At 44.7% G+C, this 27,943-nt stretch overlaps 3 protein-coding genes and 1 pseudogene across 3 annotated transcripts in view; all 4 read left to right on the top strand.

Annotated features, from left to right (window-relative positions):
- The first annotated feature begins 15 nt into the window (after positions 1-15).
- On the top strand, positions 16-24,797 carry LOC132782882 (zinc finger protein 658B-like). Its single transcript, XM_067470937.1, has 2 exons — positions 16-73; positions 21,049-24,797. The coding sequence occupies exon 2, from the start codon at positions 21,199-21,201 to the stop codon at positions 22,669-22,671; it is 1,473 nt and encodes a 490-aa protein (XP_067327038.1). The 5' UTR covers positions 16-73; positions 21,049-21,198; the 3' UTR covers positions 22,672-24,797.
- Positions 103-27,943, top strand: part of LOC132783127 (zinc finger protein 135-like) — a 32,069-nt gene continuing 4,228 nt past the window's right edge. Inside the window, exon 1 of the mRNA XM_067470940.1 lies at positions 103-187. The gene's annotated coding sequence lies outside the window, so the exon portion shown is untranslated. The remainder of the gene's footprint in view (positions 188-27,943) is intronic.
- LOC132782886 (zinc finger protein 850-like) lies at positions 128-24,856 on the top strand (annotated as a pseudogene).
- On the top strand, positions 24,964-27,495 carry LOC137097553 (zinc finger and SCAN domain-containing protein 2-like). The gene has a single exon (XM_067470942.1). The coding sequence runs from the start codon at positions 24,964-24,966 to the stop codon at positions 25,843-25,845; it is 882 nt and encodes a 293-aa protein (XP_067327043.1). The 3' UTR covers positions 25,846-27,495.

Here is a 27,943-nt window from a genome sequence, read left to right as displayed (position 1 = left end):
CCCCTCCCAGCCCGCCCGCCATTTTCCCGGAAGTAGTCTCCTTGAGCGCCTTCCTTCTTTCTCCTCGGATCCGGTCTGTATCTGCGGGTGTCTACACCTCTTAATCTCTCTCTCTAATCCGATACCCGGAGTGTCTTGGGCTGGAGGCTGGCTTGGGTTGTGTGGAGAAGGCCTGCTTTGTTTTGAGGTGGGTGCAGCACTCTCTCCTGACGTTCCGTCCACTCCTCTGGCTCGAGGCCTCCTCAGAGGTTGAGAGGAAACCCTTGGGAAGGAGACCAGGGAGGGGGGTGGAGAGAGAGAGATCTCTCCCTGTGGAAGGAGGCCTGTCAAGGGAGGAAAGAACTCCCCCAGGCAGGAAGCAGCGAGGCTTTGAAGCTGCAAGGCTATTCACTGCTCATCCAGGTGGCCAATGGCAGCACTCACCCTTCCCTCAAGCAGACAAGAGTCCTTCCTCCCACCCTGGACATTATTCCACAGATATAATGTTGCAATCAGGGCCAGCTAACACCTCCCAGCAAAGGATTCCCCCAGGCAGGAAGCAGCCAGGCTTTGAAGCTGCAAGGCTATTCAGTACTCATCCAGGTGGCCAGTGGCAACATTCTCCCTTTCCTCAAGCAGACAGGAGTTCTTCCTCCCACCCTGGACATTATATTCCACAGACATCATGTTGCAATCAGGGCCAGCTAACACCTCCCAACAAAGGATTTCCCCAGGCAGGAAGCAGCCAGGCTTTGAAGATGCAAGGCTATTCAGTGCTCATCAAGATGGCCAATGGAAACATTCACCCTTCCCTCAAGCAGGCAAGAGTCCTTCCTCCCACCCTGGACATTATATTCCACAGACATCATGTTGCAATCAGGGCCAGCTAACACCTCCCAGCAAAAGATTCCCCCAGGCAGGAAGCAGCCAGGCTTTGAAGATGCAAGGCCATTAAATGCTAATCAAGGAGGCCAATTAAAACATTCACAACAGACAAGAGTTCTTCCTCCCACCCTGGACATTATTCCACAGATATAATGTTACAATCAGGGCCAGCTAACACTTCTCAACAAAGGATTCCCCCAGGCAGGAAGCAGCCAGGCTTTGAAGATGCAAGGCCATTAAATGGTAATCAATGTGGCCAATGGAAACATTCATAACAGACAAGAGTTCTTCCTCCCACCCTGGACATTATTCCACAGATATCATGTTGCAATCAGGGCCAGCTAAAACCTCCCAACAAAGTATTCCCCCAGGCAGGAAGCAGCCAGGCTTTGAAGCTGCAGGGCTATTCAGTGCTCATCAAGATGGCCAATGGAAACATTCACCCTTCCCTCAAGCAGACAAAGAGTTCTTCCTCCCACCCTGGACATTATTCCACAGATATCATGTTGCAATCAGGGCCAGCTAAAACCTCCCAACAAAGGATTCCCCCAGGCAGGAAGCAGCCAGGCTTTGAAGCTGCAAGGCCATTAAATGCTAATCAAGGTGGCCAATTAAAACATTCACAGCAGACAAAGAGTTCTTCCTCCCACCCTGGACATTATTCCACAGATATAATGTTACAATCAGGGCCAGCTAACGTCCCAACAAGGGATTCTCCCAGGCAGAAAGCAGCCAGGCTTTGAAGATTCAAGGCTATTCAGTGCTCATCCAGGTGGAAGAGTCCTTCCTCCCACCCCGGACATTATTCCACAGATATTATGTTGCAATCAGGGCCAGCTAACACGTCCCAACAAAGGATTCCCCAGGCAGGAAGCAGCCAGGCTTTGAAGATGCAAGGCTATTCAGTGCTCATCCAGGTGGCCAAGGGCAACATTCACCCTTCCCTCAAGAAGGCAAGAGTTCTTCCACAGGGAGAGAAACCCGACTGGCCTCGTTTCCCACAGACCTCCCAACCTCTGAGGATGCCTTTAGCCCTCGATGTGGGTGAAACATCAGGAGAGAATGCTTCTGGGACTCCCCTATGGAATATGCCCAGGGTGGGAGGAAGCCCTCTGGCCTGCTTGAGGCAAGTATGAATGCTGCCCTTGGCCACCTCCATGAGCACTGAATGGCCTAGCAGGTGTCAAGGGGTGGGTTCTTACTGCCTGGGGGAATCCTTTGTTGGGAGGTTTTATTTATTTATTTATTTATTGTGTCAGGGGCAGCCAGACCATTGTATTACATTTCTAACAGAACAAAACAAACAGATAAAAAAATCACAAAGTTTGCAAACTTGGTAGTTGATGAAATGTCCTTGGACCAGTATCTGGCCCCTTGGAGTGCCTCTGGTGTTGCTGCAAGAAGGTCCTCCCTTGTGCATGTGGCAGGACTCAGGTTGCATTGCAGCAGGTGGTCAGTGGTTTGCTCTTCTCCGGACTCGCATGTTGTGGATTCCACTTTGTGGCCCCATTTCTGAAGGTTGGCTCTGCATCTCGTGGTGCCAGAGCGCAGTCTGTTCAGCGCCTTCCAAGTCGCCCAGTCTTCTGTGGGCCCAGGGGGGAGTCTCTCATTGGGTATCAGCCATTGGTTGAGGTTCTGGGTTTGAGCCTGCCACTTTTGGACTCTCACTTGCTGAGCTGTTCCAGCGAGTGTCTCTGTAGATCTTAGGAAACTATGTCTAGATTTAAGTCGTTGACGTGCTGGCTGATACCCAAACAAGGGATGAGCTGGAGTTGTCACTGCCTTGGTCCTTTCACTATTGGCTGCCACTTCCCGGCGGATGTCAGGTGGTGCAATACCGGGTAAACAGTGCAATTTCTCCAGTGGTGTAGGGCACAGGCACCCTGTGATAATGCAGCATGTCTCATTAAGAGCCACATCCACTGTTTTAGCGTGGTGAGATGTGTTCCACGCTGTGCATGCATACTCAGCAGCAGAGTAGCATTGCGCAAGGGCAGATGTCTTCACTGTGTCTGGTTGTGATCCCCAGGTTGTGCCACTCAGCTTTCGTATGATATTGTTTCTAGCACCCACTTTTTGCTTGATATTCAGGCATTGCTTCTTGTAGGTCAGAGCACGGTCCAAAGTGACTCCCAAGTATTTGGGTGCGCTGCAATGCTCCAGTGGGATTCCTTCCCAGGTGATCCTCAGAGCTCGGGATGCTTGTCTGTTCTTATGGTGAAAAGCACATGTCTGTGTTTTAGATGGATTAGGGATCAGTTGGTTTTCCCTGTAATAGACAGTAAGAGCACCTAGAGCTTTGGAGATCTTCTGTTCTACCATCTCAAAGCTACCTGCTTGAGCGGTGATGGCACGATCATCTGCATAGATGAAGCTCTCTGTCCCTTCTGGCAGTGGCTGGAATGTGGAATGAATGTACGGACTATGAGATGGCGAACGCTGAGCATTAGATTGTTTTATTGATTTTATTGATTGATTGATTTTATTGATTTTAATGTATGGACTGATTGCCTTAATTGTTATAATTGCTGTTTACATGTTTTATCCATTGTTCTGTTTATGTTGGCATCGAATTGTGCCTTTTGCAAGCTGCCCTGAGTCCCCACTCGAGGATTGAGAAGAGCGGGGTAGAAATGAGCGAAATAAATAAATAATAAATAAATTTGTGTAGATGTTGAACATGGATGGAGCAAGCACGCTCCCCTGAGGCAGGCCGTTCTTCTGTTTCCGCCATCTGCTTCTCTGGCCCTGGAACTCAACAAAGAAGCTCCTGTTTTGTAGCAGGTTTCCTATGAGGCGGGTGAGGTGGTCGTCCTTTGTGATATTATACATTTTTCTCAGGAGGAGGCAGTGGTGGTTCACAGTCTCATAGGCTGCTGACAGGTCTATGAAGACATCTCCTGCGATCTTCTGCCTTTCAAAGCCATCTTCTATGTGCTGAGTCAGGTTCAACACTTGCGATGTGCAGTTTTTGCCTTTTCTGAAGCCAGCTTGCTGTGGGATCAGACAGGGGTCTATTTTTTGCATAATTCTATGCAAAATAAGTCTCTCCAGAAATTTGTAGAGGTGACACAACAGGGAGAATAGTCTATAGCTTTTTGGATCATTACGGTCTTCTCCTGGCTTCAAGATGGCGATGACTCTTGCTTTCCTCCAGACTTTGGGGATCTGACAGGATGCAGTGCAGTTGTTCATCAGCTCCAGTAGCCAACACTTTGCTTTTTGTTCCATCCGTAGATCATCCAGGCCAGCTGCTTTGCCATTCTTTACATTCTTTACATTTACATTTATATCTGCAAGTCACTTCTGGTTGCGAGGAGGCTTCTCTCATGTCTCCCGAGGAGGCTTTTCTCATGTTGGGAGGTGATTGGCTGTCCTTAACGGGGAGAGAGAGGAGACAGGATGAGGGCCAGGGATCAAGAGGTCAGGGGAAGTCCTGCAGAGGAAGGAGCAGCTTGTTTCCTGCTTCCCTGGAGATGAGGATCCTCGAGTTGGAAGAGGCCTGGTGAGCAATCATCCAGCCCAGCCCCATTCTGCCAAGAAGCAGGACAATCGCCTTCAAAGCACCCCCGAGAGATGGCCATCCAGCCTCTGTTTAAGAGCCTTCAAAGAAGGAGCCCCCACCACACTCCCTCCGGGGCAGAGAGTTCCACTGCTGAACAACTCTCACTGTTAGCTCTCCACCTGAACATTCGCTCTCTTGCTCAAGTTCAGGTGAAGTCTCCTTCCTTTCCTGGAGTTTGAAGCCATTTCTCCATTGCGTCCTAGTCTCCAGGGCAGCAGAAAGGAAGCCTCTTCCTTCCTCCCTAGGACTTCCCCTCACATACTTAAACATGGCTATCATCATGTCTCCCCTCAGCCTTCTCTGCTGCATGCTAAACATGCCTAGCTCTTTAAGCCGCTCCTCACAGAGCATGTTCACCAGACCCTTGATCATTTTAGTCACCCTCCTCTGGACACATTCCAGCTTAGAGTCAACCTCTCCCTTCAATTGTGGTGCCCAGAATTGGACACAGTATTCCAGATGTGGTCTGACCAAAACAGAATATTTATTTATTTATTTATTTATGGCACCCTTCTCAGAGTGGCTTACAAAATATATATACATATACTATATTATATTATTATATAATATAATATATTATAGTACAATATCAATGGGTTGTTGTAGGTTTTTCCGGGCTATATGGCCATGTTCTGGAGGCAATTTTTCTCCTGACGTTTCGCCTGCATCTATGGCAAGCATCCTCACCTCATTACCTCTGAGGATGCTTGCCATAGATGCAGGCGAAACGTCAGGAGAAAAATTGCCTCCAGAACATGGTCATATAGCCCGGAAAAACCTACAACAACCCATGGATTCCGGCCATGAAAGCCTTCGACAATACAATAACAATATTATTTACTAGCTTGGAGACCCAGTACTGCCCGGGCTATTTGAGAAAGTGGGTAATGGCGGTTCTGTATGGCAAGTTTGGTCTTTATTGGTCATTCGATGATGGTTGCATTGTTTTCAGGAAGTGAGTGAAGGTACTGCAAGTCCCATCATCCATGGTCTATCCTCCAAACTGCACCAGGATGGAGAATGGGTCATGGCAGCTCTGTGTGCCAAGTTTGGTCTTGATCAGTCATTGGATGAGGGTTGCAGTGGTTTCAGTGAGTGGAGGTAGTGCAAGTCCCATCATCCATGGTCCACCCTCCTCCAAACTGCAGCAGGATGTAGAGTGTGTCATGGGGGCTCTGTGTGCCAAGTTTGGTTTTGATCAATCATTGGTTCAGGGTCCCAGTGGTTTCAGTAAGTGAGTGAAGCTACTGCAAATCCCATCGTCCATGGTCCACCCTCCTTCAAACTGCAGCAGGATGTAGAGTGGGTCATGGGAGCTCTGTGTGCCAAGTTTGGTCTTTATTGGTCATTGGATGAGGGTTGCAGTGGTTTCAGTAAGTGAGTGAAGGTACTGGAAATCCCATCATCCATTGTCCATCCCCCTTAGAACTGCATCAGGATGTAGAGTGGGTCATGAGTACTCTGTGTGCCAAGTTTGGGCCTGGTCTGTGATTTGTAGGGGCTACAATGTTCTGTGGGAAGTGGATTGGGTGAAGGTACCTCAAATCTCATAATTCGTGGCTCATCCTGCCCTGAAACGCACCAGGTTGTAAAGTGGGCAATTGGGCCTCTGCGTGGCATGTTTGGTCCTGATCCGTCATTGGTGTGGGCCACAGTGCTCTAAGGAAGTGAGTTAAAGTACTGCAAGTTCCATCATCCATGGTCCATCCTCCCTCAAACTGCACCAGGATGTTGAGTGGGTCTTGGGGGGTCTGTGTGCCAGGGTTGGTCTTGTTCTGTCATTGTTGGGTGCCACAAGGTGTTTTGGACTTCAATTCCAACCATTCCTGACAACCTCAGACCTCTCCTTTCTCTGCCTCTCTGAGGTTGGCCAATCAGAGACCATATGCAAATTGTACCGCAGTGGCAACCAATCAGATAGCTGCCACAGGCTCAGACCCCTTTCCTTTTACTTGTCTTGTACCTCATAATGTTGAAATTTTGAGGCTGGCCAATCAGAGACCATATGTAAATAGTACCACAGTGGCAACCAATCAGAAAGCTGGCACATACATCTCCCTCCATCCTCCCTCCACACATGCAAACACTCTCTTTTATTATGTACTAGCTTGGTGACCCGGCGCTGCCCAGGTTATTTGAGAAAGGAATTGTGTATCAAGGTTGGTCTTTATCAGTTATTTATATGGCTGGCAGTGGGCGGAGGGAGTTAGTGAAGGTACTGTGAGTCTCATCATCTGTGGTCCATCTGCCTCCAAATTGCACCAGGATGGAGAGTGGGTCATGGGGGCTCTATGTGCCAAGTTTGGTCTTGATCAGTCATTGGATGAGAGTTGCAGTGGACTCAAAAAGTGAGTTAATGTACTGCAAGTCCCATCATCCATAGTCTGTTCTCCCCCAAACGTCACCAGAATGTTGAAATGGCCATGGGGGCTTTCTGTGCCAAGTTTGGTCTTTATTGTTATTTGGATGAGTGTCACCGTGGTTTCAGGAAGTGAGTGAGTGAAGGTACTGCAAGTCCTATCATCCATTGTCCATCCTCCAAACAGCACCGGGATGTATAGTGGCTCATGAAGGCTCTGTGTGCCAAGTTTGGTCTTGATAGGTCATTAGGTGAGGGTTGCAGCAGTCTTGGGAAGTGAGTGGAGGTACTTGAAGTCCCATCATCCATGGTCTGTCCTCCAAACTGCACCAGGATGTAGAGTGTGCCAAGTTTGGTCTTGATCAGTCATTGGCGAGGGTCTCAGTGGTCTCAGGAATGGAGCAAAGGTACTGCAAGTCGATAATCCATGGTCCATTCCCGGCCAAACCACACTAGGGCATAAAGTGGGTCATGAGAGGTCTATGTGCCAAGTTTGGTCTTGATCAGACATTGGATGAAGGCCACAGCGGTCTCAGAAGTGAGTGATGGTACTGCAAGTCCCATCATCCATGGTTCATCCTCCTCCAAACTGCAGTAGGATGTAGTGGGTCATGGGGGCTCTGTGTGCCAAGTTTGATCTTTATTGGTAATTGGATAAATTTTGCTGTGGTCTCAGGAAGTGAGAGAAGGTACTGTAAGTCCCATCATCCATGGTCTGTCCTCCAAACAGCACCAGGATGTAGAGTGGGTCATGAGAGCTCTGTGTGCCAAGTTTGATCTTTATTGGTAATTGATTAGTGTTGCTGTGGTCTCAGGAAGTGAGTAAAGGTTTTGTAAGTCCCATCATCCATGGTCCATCCTCCTCTAAACTGCAGTAGGATGTAGAGTGGGTCATGCGGGCTCTGTGTGCCAAGTGTGGTCTTGATAGTCATTGGATGAGGGTCACAGTGGTCTCAGAAAGTGAGTGATGGTACTGCAAGTCCAATCATGCATGATCCATCCTCCTCCAAACTGCAGTAGGATGTAGAGTGGGTCATGCGGGCTCTGTGTGCCAAGTTTGGTCTTGGTCATTGGATGAGTATCACAGTGGTCACAGAAAGTGAGTGTAGTTACTGCAAATCCCCGAGGCGCTTTCCTTTCCCCTGTCATGCACTTGAGAATGTTAGAATCTTGAGGCTGGCCAATCAGAAACCATATGCAAATTTCCTTTCCCCTCTCAGTCACTTGAGAATGTTGGAATCTTGAGGCTGGCCAATCAGAGACCATATGCAAATTGTACCACAGTCGCAGCCCATCAAAAACCTGTCACTCCCCAGTGAAATCAGGGCGACTCCATCTCTCCTCTCCTTCAGGAAAAAAACTCAAGCCTTGGCTCCGGGACCAAGCATTCGGGCAGCTGGCTGAGCATCAGCTGTAATGACTCGTGAGAATTCTTAATGAAGAGACCTTGGACTGGAACTCTGGACTGTGATTTGGATTCGTGGACTCAGACTTGGTTGCATTAATATTTTAAGGTACATAAAGTATTATGTTATTGTTGTTGAAACTTCAAATATGTCATATGACAGGATTATTACTTAGAAACACAATATAGAGGAAGTTCTTGTGGGTTTTTTCGGGCTATATGGCCATGTTCTAGAGGCATGTTCTAGAAACGCAATATAGAGGAAATTTGCGGGACATTATGATTCATTTGGATTTTATAACATGGAAGACAGATCCCCCCAAGAAACAATTAAAAGAAACTTCGATTGCAGGCATTGTGACTGCTGTAGTCAAATGTTAAACACAAAGTTTTTCACACATCCGACTCGTAATATCACAGTTTCCCTACAAGATCATACAACATGCTCTTCAGAGAATGTAATCTATGTGATTCAATGTCCCTGCAACCTATTGTACATTGGGATGACCACCAGGCCCCTGAGAACTAGAATGCATGAACACCGTTCTCGGATTAAGAATGGGAATACTGACTCCCCCTTATATATGCACTTTAGGGAAAAGGCACACTCAAGTTACAGTTTCAGGTTCTGTGCTTTGGAAAAACTACACACCAGACCTCATTTAGATATGAAGAAACTACTTCTCCAAAGGAAAGCTTTCTGGACTTTCACATTTCAAATGCTCGTCCCTCAGGGCCTTAACGACAAACTTGATTTCACTTGTTCTCTGTAACATGTATTTAAGGCCCACCAGGACTAAGAGCATTTGCTCGCAACAGAATCTCCTGCAGCAGAGCCTGTGTTTACTTAATGAAATGTAAGTCATGTGAACATTACTTTGACTATCTTGTATTAGTTATGTATTAATTTAACTTTAACATAATAATAGGGGTGTGTAAAGGTGATCAACGTAATCTTGGGCAGGGGGCAAAGGCTGTCCCTACACTGATCACCAGTGTGAAGATTATCGTTCAGCTGGACACTACTTTATCAAGGATAAATGACTATGACGAGAGGGAAAGACTCTCTTATCCCACCTCAGTAATACTATCAAGTGACCAACTGTATTAATGATGACAATGACCAATGTATTAGGTAGATTCGCCGCCACCACCTCAATTATATGTCTGAGGAAATCATAAGTGTGAATGTGAAATTGGTATATTAGGTTCAAGCCCTTTGGTTCCTCTTTAACAACTGCTTCTTTAGTTGACTGGACTGAAATTAAGTTGTCTTTAGGCTAGCTGAGATCTAAGGAGTGTGATAGACCGAGGCAGACACCAGTTTAAGATGAAATTAGAAACAGGTTTATTCAAACTTAGTTAACAAAACAACTCTAATACGAGTGGTACATAAGCGTAATGCGTTTCAGAGGCTTAACTGGTTAGACAGGCAGTCTTTTCTTAAGACTTCAACTTTTGTTTCCTGTGAGTTCCTTGCTTCACACTGCTCACTACTTTGACACAGTGTGTCCCTGAGAACAGCCCACTGACTGCCTCACAGAGCAAACAGGCTTTCCTACACTGACCCTACTATGTACAGTGTTTCAGGAACCTTTGCCTATCCTATGCTCTAATCTCAAGGCTCACTTCAAAAGTTCTCTCTCCCTGTCTAAATTCTTCACAGCTCCCTCTTCCTAACTATCCTTCTACACTCTTCGATGTTTAAAGCTCTTCTCTCCAGCTTGTCAAAAGACACAGCCTTTCCCCCCTCTAAAACCTAACTCCTCCCCTGACTGCTCTAGCCAATCAGGAGTCGGCTGACTCCTCCCTCTTGCCTCTTAGCTCTCCTGCCTATCTCTCAACATGTCAGCTACTGACTTTCCAGGCTTCAGCCTCCTGGCAAAAGGTTAGATTCATCACAGGGTGCTATAGCATATCTATTTTATGTATGTTGTTGTTCTTTTCATACATGTAATTGTAGTATCAGAAACTTGTTTCCTGTTAAAATATTGAGAAGGATTCATTACCTGAAGAAGGTGTTTTCATCACCAACACCTAAAACAAAGAACTCCACCCGGGATACCTTGTTGTAACCTGGCCACCGTGAAGAACTCTTCTCTGACACAACCTTGGATGCCACAAATAGTCCTTCAGAAACATCTAAAAGCGATTCTTTCAATCATCAGACAGATTGGACTATGATGTTTATCTAAATGAATATGGACATTTATCCATGATTAAGAGAAGTTGTTCCCCTATATTGTGTTTATAAGTAATAAACCTGTCATATGACATCATATTTGCAGTTTCAACAACAAGAACATAATACTTTGTGTATCTTAGTAATCGATATTTGTGTTCTATATATTGCTTAATTTTTTAAGGGCTTTAACAACCACACCACCCACCAGCAGCGAGGAAGTACAAGACAAGAGTAAGATTTGTAATTAAATTATTGAGACAGGGGAATATATATAAAATAATTCCCAAACGCTCTTTGCTCAGCCAAAATTATGAAGCGCACAAAAGGTAGAGGAAGTATGGTTACTGAACCAACTGCATATTTAAAAGTGAGGAACTGGGAACCACTGATTCCTCAAAAGATTTCCACCATCTTACTATTATTCATACAGGCTGAGGTTATATTGACAGATTGTTCTGTGACCCACACTGTGTCACCATAGGTTCTGAAAAGCTGCTGTGAAGCTGTCCTTAGTAATGCTTTGACCACAAAGGTATTCACACTGAGGCTGGTATAAGTTGATAAAAATAACAAGAACGTTTACTGAACAGGCTTGAATTATTCAGGTACAAATGCTTAATGGTTTCAGTAAAATACTGGTATAAAAGCTTATGGTTACCTTAGAGTAAGGATCTTAAAAACTTCTGGGTTACAAGTCTTAAAAGTTCCACCACAGAAAATTACTTCAGGAAATGAATCTCTGATAGTAACTCCCAAAAATGCCCCTTAGGGGTCTAGCCTAGACTTCCTTCCTTAGGAATTGAACAGACCACTAACAGGGTGCTGCTCCTACTCAATAGCTCTTCTGAATACTACACAAAAGACTAACCCTAATCATCTTCTTCAAACCCAAACTCGCCCTCACTAACACCAACACTTCTCTCTAACAGCTCCAAACGCTAACTCGCAAACTGGGACATCAAGTCTCAGTTTAAAAGAGACATTTTTCATCTAAACCACTTAGGCTCCGCCCCCGTCTTTCTAACCAACCCTAGCCTTCTAACTTTCCCTCCAATACTTGAACATGCCCGCTTAAGGCAAAACCTAACCTAAAATGGCTTCTCCTCGCTTCCCTTTCCTAAAATGGATGCCGTGGCTTTGCTAGGCCCACTCCCTTAGGCCTCGGGCAGCTAGCCAAAGTAAAGGATTAATTACAAGGGCATTATTTTTTAATGTATTTTCATTTATTTGAAAACTAAGAAGGCCATTCACACCTGCTTCAAGCAGACATGGGTTCTTTCTCCCATCCTGGACATTATTCCACAGGGATAGAGACACTCCACTTGCTTCATTGTCCAACTGAACCTCTGAAGACCCTGATGTTTGCGTTTCTGGGTGTTTCCATTTTCAACATGACAGATGAAGGGAAAGGGGGAAATCGTGGAGGTAAAGGAAGTTTCTCACCTTCATCCTTGATCTTTTGCTTCTTTCTCAACCAGGGAAACGAGGATTCTGTGGAGCCACCCCTTGGATGCAGCAATGAAATCAATAATATTGGAAGAAGAACTTCTCTCTAGGTGAGGGTCTTGCTGAAATGTTGACCTCACATACAGACAAGGAAGGAAAAAAAGACTGACTGAAGCATCTGTATTGCAATCAAACACCCATATCATGGCTGACATGGAGGAGAAAGCATTTATATGCCTGGAATGTGGGAAGTGTTTCACTCAGAGAGGTAATCTGAAGCAACATCAAAGGACTCACACAGGGGAGAAACCCTATACATGCCTGGAGTGTGGAAAGAGCTTCACTCAGAGTGGAAGTCTACGTTCACATCAAAGGATTCACACTGGGGAGAAACCCTATACGTGCCTGGAGTGTGGCCAGAGCTTCACTTGGAGTGGAAAACTACGTTCACATCAAAGGTTTCACACTGGGGAGAAACCCTATACCTGCCTGGAGTGTGGCCAGAGCTTCACTCGGAGTGGAAATCTACATTCACATGAAAGGATTCACATTGGGGAGAAACCATATACATGCCTGGAGTGTGGGCAGAGCTTCACTCGGAGTGGAAATCTACGTTCACATGAAAGGATTCACACTGGGGAGAAACCCTATACATGCCTGGAGTGTGGAAAGAGCTTCACTGAGAGTGGACATTTACGTTCACATCAAAGGATTCACACTGGCGAGAAACCCTATACATGCCTGGAGTGTGGGCAGAGCTTCGCTAAGAGTGGACATCTACATTCACATCAAAGAATTCACACTGGGGAGAAACCCTATACATGCCTGGAGTGTGGCCAGAACTTCTCTGTGAGTGGAAAACTACGTTCACATCAAAGGATTCACACTGGGGAGAAACCCTATACCTGCCTGGAGTGTGGCCAGAGCTTCACTACGAGTGGAAATCTACGTTCACATGAAAGGATTCACACTGGGGAGAAACCATATACATGCCTGGAGTGTGGCCAGAGCTTCACTCTGAGTGGAAATCTACGTGCACATGAAAGGATTCACACTGGGGAGAAACCCTATAAATGCCTGGAGTGTGGGCAGAGCTTCACTGAGAGTGGACATCTACGTTCACATCAAAGGATTCACACTGGGGAGAAACCCTATAAATGCCTGGAGTGTGGGCAGAGCTTCACAACGAGTGGACATCTACGTTCACATCAACGGATTCACACTGGGGAGAAACCCTATACCTGCCTGGAGTGTGGAAAGAGCTTCACTCAGAGTGGAAATCTACATACACATGAAAGGACTCACACTGTGGGGAAATCCTATACATGCCATGAGTGATGACAGAGCTTCACCCATTCTTCAAGTTTACATTGACATCAAAGTACTTACACTGGGGAGAAACCTTATAAATGCATGTTGTGTGGGAAAAGCTTCTTTGATAGTTGAAATCTTCATAGACACAGAATTCACATTGGGGAGAACAGCAGTGTTTGACTCCAAAGAGAGTTTCTCAGATAGAGCTTTCTCGATTTTTCATGTTGGTGAAACACCTTTTAGAAATGCATCGTTTTGAGACAAAGTAATTTAGTTTATCTAGCAAACCAGAGATTAAAACAACACCATATAAGACTTTCAATATATAATATAATAATATTAATATATAGAAAGACATTTCAAAAGAGAGATAGCAGACTGAGAGATAGCTTCTATTCCAGAGCTGTAAGTATACAGAACTAAGTGGTTTTGCATTGATGTTGCATTGGGGGCTGTGTGGGGGTGGTTGGGGTGTGGGGGGTGAAGCGTGTGTTGGTTTTGTGATGTGTGCTAAGGAAAGCATAGTGATAGTGAAAGGAATGTACTAATTAGCAAGTAAAGAACAGACACTCTTTGATAGGAAAAGTCAAATCAATCAACATTTCCACCTGGAAGTGGGGAGAAGATGGTCTGAAAGATGAAGAGAAAAAAGGGGTCAGGGAGAGGTTTCCCAAGAGAAACAGAATGCTTTTGCTATGACTTTCAGAATAAATATAGCGCCTATGAATCTATACTCTTCAGTGAGTTCAGCGTTTGGTTTTCATGAGTAACCACGCCTTTTGTTTCATGCCTGGTATCCATGCCTTCTTGTTCATGCTAAGATTCCTGTTTACTTCTGCCCGGGATTCATGTTCATGCTGAGATTCTTGTATGTGGTTGCTCCTGTTTTCAAGCTCCTGGATTGGGATTTAATGGTTCCAAGTTTCCTGCTGTTTCTTCAAAGGACTTTGGTCTTTGCAGTCTTTTGGAACTACATTATAGTATTAACATAGCACATGAGGCAAGGTGGAACTGTCCCCTGGCCCCCTCTCTCTTCACTCTGGTGGTGTGTGTGTGTGTGTGTGGGGGGGGGGGGAGCGGCCCCAACTGATGACCTATGTAGGAGACAAGGAGGAGCTGACTTCCCTGGATCTAGACCAGTGGTTCTCAACCTGGGGTCCCCAGATGTGTGTGGGGGGGGAGCGGCCCCAACTGATGACCTATGTAGGAGACAAGGAGGAGCTGACTTCCCTGGATCTAGACCAGTGGTTCTCAACCTGGGGTCCCCAGATGTTTTTGGCCTACAACTCCCAGAAATCCCAGGTAGTGTACCAGCTGTTAGGATTTCTGGGAGTTGTAGACCCAAAACATCTGGGCCCCCAGGTTGAGAACCACTGATCTAGACACTAGACTCCTATTGAGGCCATTGGCTTTTTTTGCCGCCGCATCACACTGTTGGCTCATGTTTAACTTGTTGTCCACGAGGACTCCAAGATCTTTTTCACACGTCCCTCCTTCTGTATTTTGCATTTCATGTTTTCTGCCTAAGTGGAGTATCTTGCATTTGTCACTGTTGAGCTTCATTTTGTTAGTTTTGGCCCAATAAAAAGAACCTAGGCATTAAAGCAGGGCTCCTCAAACGAAGGCCCGGGGGCCGGATCCAAGGTTATTTCTTCCTCTTCCCTGGGGAGAGAAGGCCAAAGTGACCAGACCGCTCCCTTGCAAATCTGCCACTCTCCGAATACACCACCTCTCTCCTTCCCACAGAGCAGAGCATGGCGGGTGAACCAGACTCCTCGGGTCTGTCACAATTTGGCATTATTAGATTCTTTTATAGGAGTATTCTGCTGATGTAGTCCCAGAGTTGTGAATGAATGATAGACCTCTTCCATCCAGGCTCCATCTCAGTTTCCTGGCCAGATGTTGACTCTTCTTGATTGGTGTTAGCCTTGTGTTGATTTCCTTCTGAACACTGTAAACATTTATCTTATCACTGTCCAGTTCTTATCACAGATTTCTTTTCAGTTCTAATTAGCGACTTTTAATTATAACCCATTAGGCAGGTAGGTAGTCATTGCATGCCTTAATATTTTACTGGTTTTCCAAAATTATTGACTCTGTTTACTCATTCTACCATTCATTCCCACATATTATATTACATCCAGCAGCATTCTCTTCTGAAGTTGCCTGAACCTGTGGCTAATGGCACCTTCAGAGCTTCTGTTGGCAATGAAGCAAGGGGAGTAGTGTATATATTTCTGTCGAATAATATCCACTGCGGGAGAAAGAATCCTTGTCTGTTTGAACCAAGGGTGAATGTTGCAATGAGCAAGCTTGAATTGGTATCCATGAAGTCTGCAGAGTCAATCAGTGAGGATATCTGCACAGAGGCGGCCTGGCCTCTGTTTTCTGGAGGCACCCTCTGTTTGGGAGGTGTTAACTGGCACCTGATTGCTTGCTGTCTGGAGTTCTCCTGTTTCTGAGTGTTGGACACAGAATCTTATTTGAAAACGCAGAAATGCTGGGCCATTCACACCTGCTTCAAGCAGACAAGGGTTCTTTCTCCCACCCTGGACATTATTCCACATGGAAGAGAGACACTCCACTTGCTTCATTGTCCAACAGAACTTCTGAAGACCCTGATGTTTGCATTTCTGGGTGTTTCCATTTTCAACACGATCCATGAAGGGAAAGGGGGAAATCGTGGAGGTAAAGAAAGTTTCTCGCCTTCATCCTCGATCTTTTGCTTCTTTCTTAACCAGGGAAATGGGGATTCTATGGAGCCACCCCTTGGATGCAGCAATGAAATCAATAATATTGGAAGAAGAACATCTCTCTAGGTGAGGGTCCTGCTGAAATGTTGACCTCACATACAGATAAGGAAGGAAAAAAGAAGACTGAAGCATCTGTATTGCAATCAAACACCCATATCATGGCTGACATGAAGGAGAAAGCATTTATATGCCTGGAATGTGGGAAGAGTTTCACTCAAGGTGGTAGTCTACGATCACATGTAAGGATTCACACGGGGGAGAAACCCTATACATGCCTGGAGTGTGGAAAGAGCTTCTCTGAGAGTTCAGGTCTACATAAACATCAAAGGATTCACACTGGGGAAAAACCCTATATTTGCCTGGAGTGTGGAAATAGCTTCACTCAGAGTGGAAGTTTATGTTCACATCAAAGGATTCACACTGGAGAGAAACCCTATACATGCCTAGAGTGTGGCCAGAGCTTCACTAAGAGTGGAACTTTACGTTCACATCAAAGGATTCACACTGGCGAGAAACCCTATAAATGCCTGGAGTGTGGGCAAAGCTTCACTGAGAGTGGAAATCTACGTTCACATCAAAGGATTCACACTGGGGAGAAACCCTATAAATGCCTGGAGTGTGGGCAGAGCTTCACTAAGAGTGGAAGTCTTCAATTACATCAAAGGATTCACACTGGGGAGAGACCCTACAAATGCCGGGAGTGTCGAAAGAGCTTCACTGATAGTTCAGGTCTACGATTACATCAAAGGATTCACACTGGGGAGAAACCATATACATGCCGGGAGTGTGGGCAGAGCTTCACTCAGAGTGGAAATCTACGTTCACATCAAAGGACTCACACTGGGGAGAAGCCCTATACATGCCTGGAGTGTGGGCAGAGGTTCGCTCAGAGTGGAAGTCTACGTTCACATGAAAGGATTCACACTGGGGAGAAACCCTATACATGCCGGGAGTGTGGAAAGAGCTTCATTCATAGTTCAGGTCTACATTCACATCAAAGGACTCACACTGGGGAGAAACCCTATAAATGCCTGGAGTGTGGGCAGAGCTTCACTGAGCGTGGAAGTCTACGTTCACATCAAAGGATTCACACTGGGGAGAAACCCTATAAATGCCTGGAGTGTGGGCAGAGCTTCACTGAGCGTGGACATCTACGTTCACATCAACGGATTCACACTGGGGAGAAACCCTATACCTGCCTGGAGTGTGGAAAAAGCTTCACTCAGAGTGGAAATCTACATACACATGAAAGGACTCACACTAGGGGGAAATCCTATAAATGCCATGAGTGATGACAGAGCTTCACCCATTCTTCAAGTTCACATTCACATCAAAGGACTTACACTGGGGAGAAACCTTATAAATGCATGTTGTGTGGGAAAAGCTTCTCTGAGAGTTGAAATCTGCATAGACACGGAATTCACATTGGAGAGAACAGCGGTGTTTGACTCCAAAGAGTTTCTCAGATAGAGCTTTCTCGATTTTTCATGTTGGTGAAATACTTTTTAGAAATGCATCCTTTTGAGACAAAGTAATTCAGTTTAACTAGCAAACCAGCGATTAAAACAATACCATATAAGACTTTCCATATCTATAATATAATAATATTTAGAAAGACATTTCAAAAGAGAGATAGCAGACTGAGAGATAGCTTCTATTCCAGAGCTGTAAGTATTTAGAACTCAGTGGTTTTGCATTGATGTTGCATTGGGGGCTGTGTGGGGGTGGTTGGGGTGTGGAGGGGCGTGTGTTGGTTTTGTGATATGTGCTAAGGAAAGCATAGTGATAGTGAAAGGATTGTACTAATTGGCAAGCCAAGGAAAGACCAGACACTCTTTGATAGGAAAAGTCAAATCAATCAACATTTCCACCTGGAAGTGGGGAGAAGATGGTCTGAAAGATGAAGAGAAAAAAAGGGGTCAGGGAGAGGTTTCCCAAGGGAAACAGAATGCTTTTGCTATGACTTTCGGAATAAATATAGCGCCTGTCAATCTATACTCTTCAGTGAGTTCAGCGTTTGGTTTTCATGTGTAACCATGCCTATTGTTTCATGCCTGGTATCCATGCCTTCTTGTTCATGCTAAGATTCCTGTTTACTTCTGCCCGGGATTCATGTTCATGCTGAGATTCTTGTATGTGGTTGGTCCTGTTTTCAAGCTCCTGCATTGGGATTTAATGGTTCAAGTTTGCTGCTGTTTCTTCAAGGGACTTTGGTCTTTGCTATCTTTTGGAACTGAAAGACTCTAACTCCTGTGGACTTGTTGATTGGATTTTTGCAACCCTCCTGGTTCCTGACGGATAATTGACTGTCTTATTTTACTTTCCTCAACTGACTGTTTTACATACACTATATTATATTATCAGCATAATACAATATCAATATTATATATTACTGTATTGTACTATACCATTGTATTGTAATATTAGTAGTAATATTACATTTAATATAAAATATATAATCATAATATATTATATGTATATACAATATATTATATTACATTATATTATAGTATTAGCATAGCACAGGAGGCAAGGTGGAACTGTCCCCTGGCCCCCTCTCTCTTCACTGGTGGTGTGTGTGTGGGGGGGGGGGGAGCGGCCCCCACTGATGACCTATGTAGGAGACAAGGAGGAGCTGACTTCTCTGGATCTAGACCAGTGGTTCTCAACCTGGTGTCCCCAGATGTTTTTGGCTTAAAACTCCCAGAAAGCCCAGTTAGTTTACCAGCTGTTATGATTTCTCGGAGTTGTAGACCCAAAACATCTGGGGACCCCAGGTTGAGAACCACTGATCTAGACACTAGACTCCTATTGAGGCCGTTGGCTTTTTTTGCCATCGCATCACACTGTTGGCTCATGTTTGTTGTCCACGAGGACTCCAAGATCTTTTTCACACGTCCCTCCTTCTGTATCTTTGCATTTCATTTTTTCTGCCTAAGTGGAGTATCTTGCATTTGTCACTGTTGAGCTTCATTTTGTTAGTTTTTGGCCCAATAAACAGAACTTAGGCATTAAAGCAGGGGTCCTCAAACAAATGCCCGGATCCAAGGTCATTTCTCCGGCCCTTGCTCAGGGTCAACCTAAGTCTGAAACAACTTGAAAGCACACAACGACAACATTCCTATCTCAGCAGCCACAATTAGTTGTTCCTCTATATTGTGTTTATAAGTAATAAACCCGTCATATGACATCATATTTGCAGTTTCAACAACAATAACATAATACTTTGTGTATCTTAGTAATCGATATCTGTGTTCTATATATTGCTTACTATTTTAAGGGCCATTATTTTTAATGTATTTTCAATGTGTTTTTACTGTTGTTGACTTGTTTATGTTAATCGCTGTGCCGTAATAGTTCTTTGTTGGCATCTAATGATTGCCAATTGTAAGCCGCCCTGAGTCCTCCCATGGTTTCAATAAATACATAAATAACTAAACTGCAGAGGTCGTATGGCAGCAATAAGGTGCAAGGTCATGCTTTTGGGTCTGAGCTGGGGCCAGCTATCTAAGGAATTGTCTCCTCAAAAGCACAGCAGAACATCCACGTCTTTAACTCGCCTGATCTCCCTGTCGAGGGAATTCCAGAGCCTGGGGGCCACAACCAAGAAGGCCCTCTCACTCATCCTCACCAATCGTGGCAGAGATGGGGGTGGAAGCGAGAGAGGATCTTGGAGATCATGTAGGTTCCTAGAGGAGGATCGTGTAGGTTTGTAGTGGTTAGAAAGATAGGCAGGTCCTACATTAGATTCGCAAACAACTTACAGTTACATTGGCTCATCAGACAAATAACTGGGAATTACATTTTTAGTCACCATTTACACGCATGTGTATGCATCCATCACCATGCATCCAAATACTACCATATCCTTTACTCCCTCCTTGGAGAAGCACCTGTTTAGGCCAGGCCTTGCTTCCCTGCCAACGCACAGTTCCAAAACTTCCACAACTCCAAAACTTCTTTCCCTAAGCACAATGCCAAGGACCAGATCCCTGTTTTCCATACAGCAGAACCTGACTCCCTGCACAGAATCCAAGACTCCAAAAGCACACTTCTTCCTCTTCCCTGGAGAGAGAAGGCCAAAGTGACCAGACCGCTCCCTTGCAAATCTGCCCCTCTCCGAATACACCACCTCTCTCCTTCCCACGGAGCAGAGCATGGCGGGTGAACCAGACTCCTCGGGTCTGTCACAATTTGAGCATTATTAGATTGAGTCTTTTATAGGAGTATTCTGCTGATGTAGTCCCAGAGTTGTAAATGAATGATAGACCTCTTCCATCCTGGTCCCATCTCAGTTTCCTGGCCAGATGTTGACTCTTCTTGATTGGTGTTAGCTTTGTGTTGATTTCCTTCTTAACACTGTAAACATTTATCTTATCACTGTCCAGTTCTTATCACAGTTTTCTTTTCAGTTCGAATTAGCGACTTTTAATTACAATCCAGCAGGCAGGTAGGTAGTCATTGCATGCCTTAATATTTTACTGGTTTTTCCAAAATTATTGACTCTATTTATTCATTCTACCATTCATTCCCACAGATTATATTAAATCCAGCAGCATTCTCTCCTGAAGTTGCCTGAACCTGTGGCTAATGGCACTTTCAGAGCTTCTGTTGGCAATGAAGCAAGGGGAGTAGTGGATATATTCCTGTGGAATAATATCCAGGGCGGGAGAAAGAACCCTTTTCTGTTTGAAGTAAAGGTGAATGTTGTAATTACCAAGCTTGAATTAGCATTGGAGTAGCCATGAAGTCTGCAGAGTCAAGCAGTGAGGATATCTGCAGAGAGGTGGCCTGGACTCTGTTGCCTGGAGGCACCCTCTGTTTGGGAGGTGTTAAGTGGCGCCTGATTGCTTGTTGTCTGGAGTTCTCCTGTTTCTGAGTGCTGGGCACAGAATCTTATTTGAAAATGCAGGAATGCTGGGCCATTCACACCTGCTTGAAGCAGACAAGGGTTCTTTCTCCCACCCTGGACATTATTCCACAGGGATAGAGACACTTCACTTGCTTCATTGTCCAACAGAACCTCTGAAGATCCTGATGTTTGCGTTTCTGTGTGTTTCCATTTTCAACATGACTCATGAAGGGAAAGGGGGAAATCGTGGGGGTAAAGGAAGTTTCTCCCCTTCATCCTTGATCTTTTGCTTCTTCTTTAACCAGGGAAATGAGGATTCTATGGAGGCAGCCCTTGGATGCAGCAATGAAATCAATAATATAAGAAGAAGAACATCTCTCTAGGTGAGGGTATTGCTGAAAAAAGAAGGAAAAAAGAAGACTGAAGCATATGTATTGCAACTAAACACCCATATCATGGCTGACATGAAGGAGAAAGCATTTATATGCCTGGAATGTGGGAAGAATTTCACTTGGAGATGTCATCTGAAGCGACATCAAAGGACTCACACGAGGGAGAAACCCTTTACATGCCTGGAGTGTGGAAAGAGCTTCTCTGAGAGTTCAGATCTACATAAACATCAAAGGATTCACACTGGGGAGAAACCCTATAACTGCCTGGAGTGTGGAAAGAGCTTCTCTGAGAGTTCATATCTACATAAACATCAAAGGATTCACACGGGGGAGAAACCCTATACATGCCTGGAGTGTGAAAAGAGTTTCACTGAAACTTCAAGTCTACGTTCACATCAAAGGACTCACACTGGGGAGAAACCCTATAAATGCCTGGAGTGTGGGCAGAGCTTCACTCAGAGTGGAAATCTACGTACACATCAAAGTATTCACACTGGGGAGAAACCGTATACATGCCTGGAGTGTGAGCAGAGCTTCAGTGATAATTCAAGTCTACGTTCACATCAAAGGAGTCACACTGGGGAGAAACCCTATATGTGCCTGGAGTGTGGGCAGAGCTTCACTGAGAGTGGAAATCTACGTACACATCAAAGGATTCACACTGGGGAGAAACCCTATAAATGCCTGGAGTGTGGGCAGAGCTTCACTGATAGTTCAAATCTACGTTCACATCAAAGCACTCACACTGGGGAGAAACCCTATACATGCCTGGAGTGTGGGCAGAGCTTCACTCAGAGAGGAAATCTACGTACACATCAAAGGATTCATACTGGGGAGAAACCCTATCCATGCCTGGAGTGTGGGCAAAGCTTCACTGATAGTTCAAGTCTACGTTCACATCAAAGGACTCATACTGGGGAGAAACCCTATACATGCCTGGACTGTGGGCAGAGCTTCAGTACGAGTGGAAGTCTACGTACACATCAAAGGATTCACACTGGGGAGAAGCCCTATACATGCCTGGAGTGTGGGCAGAGGTTCGCTCAGAGTGGAAGTCTACGTTCACATGAAAGGATTCACACTGGGGAGAAACCCTATACATGCCTGGAGTGTGGAAAGAGCTTTGCTCATAATTCAGATCTACATAAACATCAAAGAAGTCACACTGGAGAGAAACCCTGTAAATGCCTGGAGTGTGGAAAGAGCTTCACTCACAGTGGTGGTCTACGTTTACATCATAGGATTCACACTGGGGAGAAACCCTATACATGCCTGGAGTGTGGAGAGAGCTTCTCTGACCCTACGGGTCTACGTTCACATCGAAGGACTCACACTGGGGAGAAACCCTATACATGCCTGGAGTGTGGGCAGAGCTTCACTCAGAGTGGAAATCTACGTTCACATCAACGGATTCACACTGGGGAGAAGCCCTATAAATGCCTGGAGTGTGGGCAGAGCTTCACGCAGAGTGGTAGTCTACGTTCACATCAAAGGATTCACACTGGGGAAGAGCCCTATAAATGCCTGGAGTGTTGAAAGATCTTCGCTCAGAGTAGAAATCTATGTTCAAACCAAAGCACTCACACTGGGGAAAACCCCTATACATATCTGGAATGTGGAAAGAGCTTCATTCGCATCAAAGGACTCACACTACAGAGAAACCCTATAAGTGCCTGGAGTGTGGACAGAGCTCCACTGAGAGTAGAAGTCTACGTTCACATCAAAGGACTCACACTGGGGAGAAACCCTATACATGCCCGGAGTGTGGAAAGAGCTTCACTCAGAGTTCAGGTCTACATTCACATCAAAGGACTTAGACTGGGAGAGAAACCCTATAAACACATTGTGTGTGGAAAAAGCTTCTTTGGGAGTTGAAATCTATATAGACATAGAATTCACATTGGATTGAACAGTGGTGTTTGACTCCAAAGAGAGTTTCCCAGATAGAGCTTTCCAGACTCTTCATGTTTCTGAAACTCTTTTTATCAATGCATCCTTTTGTGACACAGTAATTTAGTTTAACTAGCAAGCCAGAGGTGAAACCACCCCATATAAGAGTTTCAATATATAATAATAATCTAGAGAGAGATGTTTCAATAGAGAGAGAGCAGACTGAGAGATAGCTTTTATCCCGGATCTGTAAGTATATAGGACTCTGTGGTTTTGCATTGATGTTGCATTGGGGGCTGGGTGGGGGTGGTTGGGGTGTGCAGGGATGGGTGTGTTGGTTTTGTGATGTATGCGGAGGAAAGCATTGGACTTGGTTTTGCCGTGTACAACGACAATAAAGTTACTCTATCATTCCATTCTACATCATCTTTCCTGTATAAACCAATTATTCGGTATTGTCGAAGGCTTTCATGGCCAGAATCACTTGGGTTGCTGTGAGCTTTTTGGGCTGTATGGCCATGCTCTAGTAACATTTTCTGCTGACATTTTGCCTCTCCTGACATTTCTTTAGAGGTCTGTTGGAAGTGAGACAAGTGGGGTGTGTGTATATATCCCTGTGGAATAATGTCCAGGGTGGGAAAAAGAACTCTTGTCTGTTGGAAGCAAGTGTAAATGTTGCAATTTGCAAGCTTGATGAGCTTTGGGTGGCCATGAAGCTGCCAAATCAGTCAGTGAGGGTGTTTGCATAGAGGTGACCTGGCTGTTGCTGGCTGGGGCATTCTCTCTTTGGAGGTGTTAACTGGCCCTTGATTGCTTGTTGTCTGGAGTGCTCCAAAACACCTGGAGGGCCCGAGTCTTCCCATGCCTGCGCTATAGTAACCACCACCAACTGCTAGGCATGCCATTCATTCATTCATTCATTCATTCATTCATTCAGAGACACACCATCCTGAGCTGAGGCTGTTTCTGTATATCTGATTTTAGGAGGTCTGCCATTATTTCTTCCTTTGTTTATGTTCTATTATATGTCGTATATTTACGATTGGATGCCCAGTGTATCCTGAAACTCTGTGGGATTGCATTTTGAACCCACCACCACAAGTCCCTACAGCAGAGGAGCAGAGAGCCCAGGAGAGGGCCAAGGCAACCCTTGTCTAGTCATGTTCCAGCGGCATTCTCTCCTGACGTGTCCCCTGCATCTGTGGCTAATGGCACCCTCAGAGGTTCTCTTGGCAGTGAAGCAAATGGAGTAATATTCCTGTGGAATAATATACAGGGCGGGAGAAAGAAACCTTGTCTGTTTGAAGGAAGAGTGAATGTTGCAATGAGCAAGCTTGAATTAGCATTGGAGTAGCCATGAAGTCTGCAGAGTCAATCAGTGAGGATATCTGCAGAGAGGTGGCCTGGCCTCTGTTTCCTGGAGGCACCCTCTGTTTGGGAGGTGTTAACTGGCACCTGATTGCTTGCTGTCTGGAGTTCTCCTGTTTCTGAGTGTTGGACACAGAATCTTATTTGAAAACCAAGAAATGCTGGGCCATTCACACCTGCTTCAAGCAGACAAGGGTTCTTCCTCCCACCCTGGACATTATTCCACAGGGATAGAGACACTCCACTTGCTTCATTGTCCAACAGAACACCTAAAGACCCTGATGTTTACATTTCTGGGTGTTTCCATTTTCAGCATGACCCATGAAGGGAAAGGGGGAAATTGTGGAGGTAAAGAAGTTTCTCGCCTTCATCCTTGATCTTTTGCTTCTTTCTTAACCAGGGAAATGGGAATTCTATGGAGCCACCCCTTGGATGCAGCAACGAAATCAATGATATAGGAAGAAGAACTTCTCTCTAGGTGAGGGTCTTCCTGAAATCTTGACCTCACATATAAATAAGGAAGGAGAAAAGAAGACTGAAGCATCTGTATTGCAATCAAACACCCATATCATGGCTGACATGGAGGAGAAAGCATTTATATGCCTGGAATGTGGAAAGAGTTTCACTTGGAGGGGTGATCTGAAGCGACATCAAAGGACTCACACGGGGGAGAAACCATATACATGCCTGGAGTGCGGAAAGAGCTTCTCTCGCAGTGGTAATCTACGTTTACATGAAAGGATTCACACGGGGGAGAAACCCTATACATGCCCGGAGTGTGGAAAGAGCTTCTCTGAGAGTTCAGATCTATATAAACATCAAAGGATTCACACTGGGGAGAAACCCTATAAATGCCTGGAGTGTGGGCAGAGCTTCACTGAGAGTGGAAATCTATATTCACATCAAAGGACTCACACTGGGGAGAAACCCTATACTTGCCTGGAGTGTGGGCAGAACTTCACTCAGAGTTCAAATCTACGTAGACATCAAAGGATTCACACTAGGGAAAAACCCTATACATGCCTGGAGTGTGGACAGAGCTTCATTGATAATTCAAGTCTACGCTCACATCAAAGGACTCACACCGGGGAGAAACCCTATAAATGCCTGGAGTGTGGGCAGAGCTTCGCTCAGAGTGGAAGTCTACGTTCACATCAAAGAATTCACATTGAGGAGAAACCCAATACATGCCGGGAGTGTGGGCAGAGCTTCACTCGTAGTTCAAGTCTACGTTCACATCAAAGGATTCACACTGGGGAGAAACCCTATACATGCCTGGAGTGCGGGCATAGCTTCACTAAGAGTGGAAATCTACGTTCACATCAAAGAACTCACACTGGGGAGAAACCCTATACATGCCTGGAGTGTGGAAAGAGCTTCACTCAGAATTCAAACCTACGTAAACACCAAAGGACTCACACTGGGGAACAATCCTATAAATCCCATGAGTGATGAAAGAGCTTCACCCATTGTTCAAGTTTACATTCACATCAAAGAACTTACACTGGGAGAAACCTTAAACATGCATAGTGTGTGGAAGAAGCTTCTCTGAGAATGGAAATCTACATAGACATCAAAGGACTCACACTGGGGAGCAACATCCATGCCTGGAGTGTGGAAAGAGCTTCATTCATAGTTCTGGTCTACGCTCACATCAAAGGACTCACACTGAAGAGAAACCCTATACATGCCTGGAGTGTGGAAAGAGCTTCGCTCAGAGTTCAAAGGACTCACACTGGGGAGAAACCCTATAAACACATAGTGTGTGAGAAAAGCATCTCTGAGAGTAGAAATCTACACAGACATAGAATCCACACTGGAGAGAACAGTGGTGTTTGACCCCAAAGAGAGTTTCCTAGAAAGAGCTTTCCAGACTTATCATGTTGGTGAAACACTTTTTAGACATGCATTCTTTTGTGACACAGTAATTTGATTTAAGTAGCAAACCAGAGGTTAAGCGACCCCATATAAGATATTGAATATATCTTATATTGCCACGTGTTGTTGTGGCCCATTTTGGAGCAATGGGAAAGAAAGAAAAGAGGAAGAGCTGGTTTCTAAGCTATCAATACACAACGGAAGTGGCAAAGTGTCAACGTAATATAGGCGCATTTCAGTCTCCTCGAGGCCAAAGGGTTATATGGATGTGTGGAAGGGCTCCGGGTTGCCTGAGTCCACACTGCCATATAACCCAGTTCAAAGATATTATATAGGTATTGCTATTGTTATTATAGACATATAAATATTATTATATGCATATAGATTTTATTTGTATTATAGATATATAGATATTATTATTATTATAGACATAGATATTTTAGACATATAGGTATCATTATTATAGATGTATAGATATTATTTACAGACAGATATTATAATTATAGACATATAGACATTATTATTACAGACATACAGATATTATAGACATCTCGATATTGTTATAGACATATAGATATCATAGACATATATACATATATATGTAGATTATAGACTTATAGATATTACTATGATAGATATATAGATATTATTATTTTAGAGATATTATAGCCCAGGACTACTATAAAGTAAAAATGGATGGCTATCTTTCAGGAATGTTTTATTTATTTATTTACAGCGTTTTTACCCCGCCCTTCCCAACCCCCGGGGGGAGGGGGACGGGACTCAGAGCGGCTAACAAAGGCAGCAATTTGATGCCACAATCAATAGCACATTATAAAACCATAAAGACATACAGAATTAAAACAATAGCAGTTAATTATAACCAAATTATCATAACAGTCACATTTTGATTGTGCCTTCCTGAACAGACTTTCCTAACTCACAGAGCGTACGTTGAGTTCTATTAATTCCACAAACGAACATTACATTTTTATTTATATAGATGATAATATAGAGAGAGACGTTTGACATGAGAGATAGCTTTTTCTCCTAGAGCTGTAAGTATACAGAACTCGGTGTTTTGCATTGATGTTGCATTGGGGGCTGTGTGGTGGTGGTTGGGGTGTGGAGGGACGGGTGTGTTGGTTTTGTGAAGTGTGCTGAGAAAAGCATTGCCTTTGGTTTTGCCATGTACAGTGACAATAAAGTTCCTCTATAATTCCATTCTATATAATTATTACTGTATAAACCAATTATTCGGCATTGCCGAAGGCTTTCATGGCCAGAATCACTGGGTTGCTGTGAGCTTTTTGGATTGTATGACCATGTTCTGGTAGCAATTTGTCCAGTGGTTTTTGAGTTATATTAATCCCACAAATGAACAGTACATTTTTATTTATATAGATATATACAATCTTGAGAACAGTTGCGTTGACTCACACAATATATTTTGAGAGAGATTCAAATGGTATTTCGGTGTCCACGTGGAGGATCCTTTTCCTGCAGCTCATGAAGCAAGAAATATCTCTGTAAGCTCCTGCACAGGTAAAGCTCAAGTATGTAACTGTTCCCAAAACTCCCAAGCTCAGCTAGCTCCTTGGGTGTTGCCCAACCAATCAGATTCGTGCGTTGCATTTTGAGTCAACACACTCACCAACATTCTCTAACATGT

The sequence above is a fragment of the Anolis sagrei genome, chromosome 8, assembly GCF_037176765.1.
Source record: "Anolis sagrei isolate rAnoSag1 chromosome 8, rAnoSag1.mat, whole genome shotgun sequence".
Classification (NCBI taxonomy): Eukaryota; Metazoa; Chordata; class Lepidosauria; order Squamata; family Dactyloidae; genus Anolis; species Anolis sagrei.
This window is presented reverse-complemented; position numbering and strand designations above follow the sequence as displayed.

Excerpts from the sequence above, each read along its gene's own strand:
- LOC137097553 (XM_067470942.1), top strand. The coding sequence starts at position 24,964 with ATGGCTGACATGGAGGAGAAAGCATTTATATGCCTGGAATGTGGAAAG.
- LOC132782882 (XM_067470937.1), top strand. The coding sequence starts at position 21,199 with ATGGCTGACATGAAGGAGAAAGCATTTATATGCCTGGAATGTGGGAAG.